The 9,476-nt window shown below is 38.5% G+C and overlaps 1 protein-coding gene across 1 annotated transcript; it reads left to right on the top strand.

The window, feature by feature from the left end:
• The first annotated feature begins 232 nt into the window (after nucleotides 1-232).
• HS3ST5 (heparan sulfate (glucosamine) 3-O-sulfotransferase 5) lies at nucleotides 233-6,817 on the top strand. The gene is made up of 2 exons (XM_010297484.1): nucleotides 233-374; nucleotides 5,068-6,817. Exons 1-2 carry the CDS (start codon nucleotides 268-270, stop codon nucleotides 5,996-5,998), a joined length of 1,038 nt encoding a protein of 345 aa, XP_010295786.1. The 5' UTR covers nucleotides 233-267; the 3' UTR covers nucleotides 5,999-6,817.
• Nucleotides 6,818-9,476: the final 2,659 nt, after the last annotated feature.

The following is a 9,476-nucleotide window of genomic DNA, read 5'->3' as shown; positions in this document are numbered from 1 at the left end:
AGGAATGGTGAGTGTAGCTGAATTGTCACTTCCATAATTATCACCCTATCCCAGATACGTTGCCTGGAGTTACCATGTGGGACAGAAAAACAGTAGCAAACAAAAAAGTTTTAACTTCTTATTTTGAAGTTTGAAAAGATTTTGCAGTTGTGGCTTAATCACTTGCAACAACTGATTAAACTTTACCCTGCATATTGCTTTCTGATGAGTATTTTATGTGTTCTTGTCTCTGCAGACTGAAGAAGTCCTGAAGATTGATGGAGGGCCATGCTATTCAAACAGCAGGCGTTGCTGAGACAGAAGCTCTTTGTGCTAGGCAGCCTTGCTATTGGAAGTCTCCTATATCTAGTTGCCAGAGTTGGGAGCTTGGATAGGTAAGTAGTTAAGTAGCTGCTCCCTCAGTTATAAATGGGCTCAGATTGTCTGAGTTTTTGCTTCAAGGGTCTGGCTTCTTTTTTTCTTTTTTCTTTTTTCTTTTTTCTTTTTTCTTTTTTTTTTTTTTTTGTTTTGTTTTGGTTTTTTGGGGGTTTTTTTGGTGTCTATTCATGTATAGGAAGACAGAAGGACTGTCTATTCTAGTCATGGTTTTCATTTTTCTTTCCTCCCGTTTGGAGAAGAGAGTAGGAAAACAGAGTTGCGGGTCATCCCTGTCAAAGTGTTTCTGTCTGTCCATTTGTATTCTGAGCACATTGGCACTTGTTTTCAGAGAAGAAATAAAACAGCATCCAGTAAAAATGTCATTACAGTAGCTCATTTTTGTCTGTGTGCATCTGTGTGTTGACCTCTAGTTTCAGCAAAACAGTTATGATGTATTTATATATGGTCTTTTCTAAATTTATGAGCAAGCAATTAATGTGCTACAGTGGTAGTTAAAATTAAGTATGAGCCTGCAGAGTAGCTCATCAAGTTTTGAATACTATTTCACTTGAAAGATGGCTTCAGGGTTTGAGAATTTTAACTATGTTAATTAACCAGTATTTTCTGGAGCTGAATGTGCTAAGTGGATGGGTTTTCTCTGCAAATGTTTTCCTGGAGAGCAGTGTAAAATTCAACTGAGGAAATCAAACATTATTTGGTACTTTTGACCAGGCTGAGTTTTGACTGATTATTGACAGTGCAACAGCAGTGCTACCTGCACTGACACTGCTGCTTCTGTCACCTTCAAAATGGCCTGGGATTGCTCTGGTAGGTGCTACACAAAGATAGAATAAAAAAAGCTGTTTCAAAAGAATAGATGAAATAAGACTTCGAGATTTCCAGAAGCTGGTAGACAGCTGGCCCATGCTAATGTTCTATTAGCACTCTTCTTTTAAATGATGGAAAATATTTTTGAAATCAAAAAAAGTTGAGTTCAAAATTGTGACACAATTCTGTGTGAATACGCAGTGCATGGAAAGAGTTACCTAGTGCCTATTGCTAGGTAATGTTGAGCTCCATCTGAGGTCACTGCGAGCCGCCTTCATCTGCTTAAATCCACTCCAGAAGAAGACGGAGGCTGTACTCAGCTAGGACCAAGTGCATTGTAAATGAAGCCTCAGAATTTATATCTTCTTTCCCCTGGTGGTCAAAGCATCTCTGATGCTTCAGAGGTGAAAACTCCACTGAGACTAATATGATTGTGTAAATGGAGGCAGAATTCTTTACTGGTCCTTGCAAAAGTATATTTTATGCTTAGAGGCATGAAATCTAATTAACCTTATGCTATTATGTATGCTTGCACATCTACAGAATTTACTGATGGCTATAAAATTATCTCGCCACAGTATTTGACTCGCTGACCTCCTGCAGCAGTGCATTCCACTGGTTTCATATCTAGAGTTGCCAATGGCAGTAAAATTCAGTTTCAGTCTTTTGCATTACCCAGTGTGGAAAATACCACACCGCTAAAAAGCAGCCCTTTATTTGGACTGGTTATGAAAGAGAGAGAGAAGGAAGCGCTAGAAAGGATGAGACACAGATGAATTAACTGGAAACGTTCATCTGCCTCAGCACTAGGGCACAATCCAAACTTGTTGTATCTGTCAGTAAAAGGACATTGAGTGGCTTCAATAGACTTTGTAATAATTAGTCTGAACTGATTGTTCAGGAAGAAATCCAGATTCATTTATGCTTAATTTATGCTGATCCAATTTGAACAAGAGAGCTGGGGATGGCCTGCCTTTAATAGCCTCAGATTAGGCTCTTCAACGGGAATGTTTTGAGTTTTCTTAGGCCCGAAGGGAAATTACCACTAACTTATCTGATTCATTGAGTCACGATGTTAGATGAGTTGAGCACTTCCCTCCAGGGGAGGCCACCATCCTTCAGATCCTGAGTGCATGGAGTTACTTTGCATGTGGAAGCTCAAACAGATTCTGTGCCTGGCAATTTTGAGAAGATCTGGATCAGTCTTTTTGTTGCCTGACTCTCATTGGCAGTATGGGGAGCCTCCGCACCTGATTTCAATGTTCTGAACTGCTCCTGCTGGAACCAGGCTCATAATCTTTTGCCACCGTGACACCTACAGTAGAAATCAATTAGCAAGTATTCTGCATCAGGAGAGACAGCACTTGTCACTAAGGTTGTCCAACCTTATTTCAGCTGGTTTGAAATTTGTCAAAAATACAGTTCTCTCAGATGAATTGCTCTATGGTGGGTTTTCTCTAAGAAGAATATTTGTGGAGTTTTACTGTAGCAGTTTGAGCAATTGACGGTTTTGGGAGAGCAACTTCAGTGATATAATAAATGTCATATACTATTTCTTTGCAAAGGGCTTTGTTATTTTAATGGAAAAAATGACTCAGAAAATAAAAACTATTAACATGTTGTGATATAATAGTAAATAGTTACATCTGGGCATTCAACTACCAAGATCTGACAGCTGCCTAAATATCACCACTGCCAAGATCTTTTAAATGATGTTTTTTAATGTTTAGAGAGAGGAGAAGAAAGAGGAAAGAGTAAAAAAACTTAAATGTAAAGTGTTGAGGAAGGACTTTTAACAACATCCAATCTTTTCCCTTAGGCTAGAGGATATCTTGAGTATTTATTTACTTTTAAAGAAAGCCACCCTGTTTGACAAGCTGTTGTGTTACACGGAAAGCAGCACTAACTGTCTTTTTGTGCAAAAGAGATAAAATTAGTTGATGGGCCTGGAACTGCTGTTGTGGAATCCTTTTTGCTTGAAAACAAATAACAAATACACAGAAGGAGAGGGAAGAGAAGAACAGAGATAGCAACCGCAGCTTCTGTTTCTTCTGCTTTTAACTGCCACCTCACTGCTGCAGAAAGACTGTCTTACCAGTCCCAGTCTGACCAAACTGTACTACTGTCAAGTCAAGACATTGCTTTCTGCTTGTTTGGTTTTGTGTGGTTTTTTTTTAACTGGGAGGTTTGCATCAGCGTTTCAGTGATTCAGTCTTTGCCACCAAGCCAGGCTCTTATTCAGTAGATGGCAGACAGCAAAGTAAAAGAAGAGACTAGAAACTTGAGAAGAGGAACAACAGGAACTCACTTCTCATCACACCTTCTAATTAGTCTACAGGATTGAGCTAGAGCTCATGTAAACACAGCAATGTCATCTGGGTTGTTTCTTCAGCTCTGTCTGGAGGGGCTACATCTCTCAGCATCTGGATAATCAAGGAAACAGCTAGTGGGTCAGCCAGGGGCATCAAACTTACTTTGTCCCAACCATCCATTGTCCGAGCATCAGTGTCAAATTAGAGACCCCAACAAGCAGTGATGAATGGAAAAGCCATAAAGAAATAAATAATTCTGTTCTGAAAGCAGGGTTTGAATAATATACAGTAAATGAGTGAGGGGCCACATGCTGAGAAACCAGAATAAATACTGAATACCTAAACAGCTATTAATGAGCATTGCCCATCTGGTATACTGTCTGAGGCAGGGGTCCTGTGAAAAATAATAGCATGTAGCCATGTAATTTAAAAACTGTATCATAATGTATAAGCACAGTGAGCTCATATTAAAATTGCCTAGGCAACCTTTGTTCTTACACATCCTTAATTTTGGAGAGCATGGCTCCACAAAATTATTAATGATATTTTTCTATAGGACTTTGGAAGCTCTCTCTACACACCAATTTAGTCTTCAGTGCAGTATTGACCTGTATAATGACCAAAGTATTGATTTGGGAGTGAAGGGGAGGGCTTATTCAAGGTTCTGTAGTAGCAAAATTTTATCATTTTTCTTACCGAATCATTTCTTGCATTCAGTGACATCAAATATGAAAAAGAAGCATTAGAAAAGTGGAAAACAAGTGAAATAATTGCATGTGAATATAAAACAATAGCACGAAAATGCAGAGGCAAAAGAAGAAACAGTAGGCATAAAATGAGGTTTGGTGGGAGGATACATAAGCAATGATAAGAAAATAATTGATGTAATGATGGAATAAATGCATTTTTAAAAACTTTTTTTGCTGTTCTTTCTCTGCCTTGCTAATCATGTCTGATTCAGAACCTTGGTCGTTCTGATTCTGATTCACAGGGAAAATACTGGACATCTTGTGAAAAGGAGGGTAAATATTGAAAGGTGATGCCTAGAAAGCTGCTTTTCACCCCTTTTGCTCCACTTCACTAAAAAGGTCAACTCTGGATCAGCAGCTAATAAAGTCAACACAATGGGAAGCACAGGAAAGAATTCAGGCTAGAATAGGAAAAGTGTTGGAAAGAGATGACTTAAATGAACTGGATTTTCAGATCAAAATGACCAAATAAAATTCATCTTAGAATGTCTAAAAAACTGCCAAAGCAATCACAAAATAATGAGGAATGTGGGAGGTGTGGCAAGGTTCAAGAAGCCCCAAGAACAGTAATCATAGTGTCTATGCTTGCAAAGAGCAGAAGATTGGAGTTAGGATTTACTCAGCTAAATCACAGCAAAATACTAGAATAAATAATCAAACAATTTGCAAACAAATTAATCACTGGCAGCGTAAAATAAAATTTGAAAGATGGGCACATGACATTACATTGAAAAAGGTTTCCAAGAGCGTGATTGCCTTATATAGAAAAATTGCCTTAAGAGGTTTCCCCTTTTTACAAATACCTGTTATTTTTCTTGCAGACTACAGCCCCTCTGCCCCATCGATGGTCGATTTGGACCACGCAGCCAGGACGAAATTCCGCTGCGAGCTCTGCAGTTCAAGCGAGGGCTGCTCCATGAGTTCCGAAAGGGCAATGCCACCAAGGAACAAATACGACTGCACAATCTGGTTCAGCAGCTTCCCAAGGCCATTATCATTGGGGTGCGGAAAGGAGGCACCCGTGCACTGCTGGAGATGCTGAACCTTCACCCCGCAGTGGTCAAAGCTTCTCAAGAGATTCACTTCTTTGACAATGATGAGAACTATGCCAAGGGGATTGAGTGGTACCGGAAAAAAATGCCTTTTTCTTACCCTCATCAAATAACAATTGAGAAAAGCCCTGCATATTTTATCACTGAGGAAGTACCTGAAAGGATTTACAAAATGAACTCATCTATCAAGTTATTGATCATTGTCAGGGAACCTACCACAAGAGCTATTTCTGATTACACTCAAGTGCTGGAAGGTAAGGAAAGAAAGAACAAAACTTACTACAAATTTGAGAAGCTGGCTATCGATCCTAATACCTGCGAAGTGAACACTAAGTATAAGGCAGTGAGAACCAGCATCTACACAAAACATCTAGAGAGATGGTTAAAATACTTCCCAATCGAGCAGTTTCATATCGTGGACGGAGACCGGCTCATCACAGAACCGCTGCCAGAACTCCAGCTGGTTGAGAAGTTCCTAAATCTTCCTCCAAGGATAAGTCAGTACAATTTATACTTCAATGCCACCAGAGGGTTTTACTGCTTGCGATTTAACATTGTCTTTAACAAGTGCCTGGCGGGTAGCAAGGGACGCATCCATCCAGAGGTGGATACCTCTGTCATTACCAAATTGCGCAAGTTCTTTCATCCCTTCAATCAAAAATTTTACCAGATCACTGGGAGGACATTTAACTGGCCCTAAACTAAACTTCAACACCACTTTCTGTTGCACCTGAGACATGCAGTAAATGTCTCTGCTAAAATATGCACTTTTCATATACACGGCTATCAGAGTAACTCTTTTTCATGCATACGTGTACATATGCAGTGTGTGACCAAATATACAGTGGGATCAATTTTTTCTACAGAGTAGTAACTAACATAAATTTACTGTCAATATAGTTGCATCTTTTAAGATATGATAATAAAGGGAAAGGAGGTATTTAGGGAAATAAAGTCAGACACCGTTAAAAGGGTCAGTGTTCCTCTTGCTTAGTGAAGTGTTTATGTGACATGCTTATTGATCTAAGCAGAACGTTAGTTTATGCCATAAAAATTCATGTCAGAAGTCTGTGAAGCTGTGAGAAAGCATAATCTGCAGGCTATATTTGGTATGTATATTGCTAAAGGAATACTGACACTTTAAATACAGTGCTGAATTTTTACAATGAGAGTGGATAGTACTATTTTCTTATTATTTGAAATTAATATTTTATCTCATACAAACTACATCATTTCAGAGTTCCTGTGGTGAGTTGCACTATTGTTTTATTGTATGGACCATAGTGTCACTTGTAGCATGTCAATCATGTGTCAAAACAAGGTCAAATAATTTTTTCTTCTATGCCTGTGTGTCAACAAAGCTAAACATCATGTACATAGTGTACAATGTTTGTAAATACTGGTTTCACACTAAGTAATTCTATTTTGTAAACTGAATATGGCTATTTAATTTATTGTGAAAATTAAATTTATTGTGGTATTTAAAAATGGAATGGATTAAAATTACCTATATGTGCAACAGCTTTTCACCTTTGCTTGATGTGCATCAGTGTGGTCTCCTAGCCCAGAGAGATCATGTGCATGAATGTGAGAGAGCGAGCTGCACGTGTCAACTTGGTTTCTAGACGGTTGAGAAAACTGATACATGCGGTGAAGCTGAGCTTATTAAAAAACTCATCCATCTGGGAATCTGGTGTAATGCACACCTCAAAGAACATTATTGCTGTTCTGTTGCAGCACTTTGCTATAATTAATTCAGTTGCAGTAGCCCATGAGGGTAAGGAATGACTGTAAAAGCTTACTGGAACCAGGTGTATCAAAAAAGCAGAGCCACCATTAAAACAAAAACGACAGACAGACAAACAAGACCAGAAGCAGAGTTACAGAGATTTCATCACCAAAAGCTGGTGATGTTTCAGAAGTCAAAGAAAACAGTTGTGCTACCTCTGCTTTTATCTGGTAGCATATGCACCTGCTCCAAACAGCCAACCGCAGTGGTGTTATCACTGGTATAAACTGGGAGCTCATGTTTCCATTCAGTAAGTGACAAGAAATTAGCTTAGGAAATGAGTATTTTCATGCTTTATACATTGTATGGCTCTTAAAGATACATAAGCAAAAGAATACAAGCAATTTAAAGATGTCCTTTTAAAGAAAGAAAAAAGAAAGAAAGAAAAAAAAAAAGCACTTTAAAACCAGTATCTAAAGATTGATGGGGACACAAATTTTGGAAGGTATCCAGAACATCTGAATATTCTGAGCTACGGTAGCAGAGTAGCTGGTAGTTAAGATTATAATAAGATAAGTTTTCCCTGTGGGCTGTTTATCTTGCTCAGTGATTTGGAAGCATCAGTTTTCTAAATAAGTGATTTTTAAATCTCTTGTGAGAGATTACTACTTGTTTTGCTGTATCTTTAATCATATGTTCTACCACTGTGAGCAATGTGCCCTTTCTTCATGCTGCTTCAGAGCCTTGCCAACACAACATGGTGGAGCATATGTGGAATTTTCCGCAGTAGCTACAATACTACTCACTGTTTTCCTGTATAACAACCATTTACCCTGCCCACGTCCAGGCATAAAGCCTGAGATATTTAACTCACCTAATAGTGTTCAAAGAGGAGATTTTATCCAATTTCACATTTTAACGGTCTTCAGGTGAGCAGAGTCCAGAGGGCTTTGGGTGATACTTACTGGTTTCATATAGTCCCTGCTACAGACTACGACTGAAGGCTGAGATATATTTTCAATGAAAGGGACAAATCAGGCCAAAGTTACCTTTAAGCATGAAATATGCATTTGAAATTAATCTCTCTCTTCATTGATCAGAAAAATCACAGAGACTGTGATCTAACAGGCACAACTACACATACTCCTGTTAAAGTCAGCTGGCTTAGCTCCAGCTTATCATTTGCAATTTTGGAGACACATGGATAAATTTAGGTGATATCTTAGACAAGTCTTGTTCAAAAAAGCACAGAGGAACAGTCAGGAATAGCAGGGGAGGAAAGAGAGTTCAGAGGCACTGCAATGTATTAAAAAGCCTAAAAGAGCAGAAGACTGATTCATTTTCACTAAGAGTTCACTGGAACATCCTCAAGTCTTTTTGACGTTACCCAGTGAAAAGAAAATTTCAAAACTGGTTCTTAGTACATGGATACAACACACCACCCAAAGCACACTCCTAGGTTAATGGGGATTTTGCTGCAGTATTCATAACCAGTTTGAGAAGTTCTGACCTTATGGTATTTACCTCTTCAAGAGCAATTTGTGAATAATTCATTTCAGCCTCTTTGCTTTGCTTCCCAAATCCTGAGTGAATCATTTCTATTCAAATTAATCGTGAGTGTTCAGACTGGGAAGAGCGCTCATAGCTTAAGTTTATGATTGCAGAGTGATGCACAGCTATATGAAGTTGCAGCTGTTAACTTATGGCATTCAAGTTCTCTAAAGACAGTGCATCTTTCATATTCTCCATACTGTAAAATTGCAGGCTTCACAACTCTGATAAATGTTTGGATTAAAACTGCTAATATTTCTGTGCATTTTTATCAGATTGTCCCAGCTGCTATTTAAACTACATAGAAAAACAATTTGCAGCATAAAATAATACCAGAGATGAATTTGAAATTGTATTTTCAGAAATCAGTATATAGGTAGATAAAGGACTGACATTTGGAGATCAGTAATTAATTTACCATTAACCCACTATACTCTATTTTCTTAAGGAAAATAGAATAAGTATGATGAAAATGTATTTTTCCTATTTTAATGGATTTTTTTTTGCCATGATGTCTACGAATACAAGAGCAACAGTGTTTTTTACCACATATTTCAATATACTAGGCCAAGATTTTAAGAGGCAATAGGCATGAACTGAAACACAGGAGATGATAGCTTCTGAACATCAGGAAAAACTTTTTACTGAGACTGACTAAACATTGGCACAGGCTGTCCAGAGAGGTTGTGGAGTCTCCATCACAGGAGATATTCAAAAGCCATCTGGACATGGTCCTGGGCAACTGGCTCTAGGTGGCTCTGCTTGATCAGGGGATTGGACCCCCCTTCCAACTTCAACCATGCTGTGAAGGTCTCCCTTTACCATTAACATTCTTTTTAAGTATTGCCCATCAGTTCAGTGTCACACAGACCTCAGAGAAGGTCCAAGCCCAGTGTCA

Source organism: Phaethon lepturus, unplaced genomic scaffold (genome assembly GCF_000687285.1).
Source record: "Phaethon lepturus isolate BGI_N335 unplaced genomic scaffold, ASM68728v1 scaffold41840, whole genome shotgun sequence".
NCBI lineage: Eukaryota > Metazoa > Chordata > Aves > Phaethontiformes > Phaethontidae > Phaethon > Phaethon lepturus.
This window is presented reverse-complemented; position numbering and strand designations above follow the sequence as displayed.

What these genes read in the sequence shown, in the direction of transcription:
- HS3ST5 (XM_010297484.1), top strand. Translation starts at nt 268, where the DNA reads ATGCTATTCAAACAGCAGGCGTTGCTGAGACAGAAGCTCTTTGTGCTA. An exon ending in AGAGTTGGGAGCTTGGATAG is followed by an intron (nt 375 to 5,067) that starts GTAAGTAGTTAA and finishes TTTTTCTTGCAG; the next exon opens with ACTACAGCCCCTCTGCCCCA.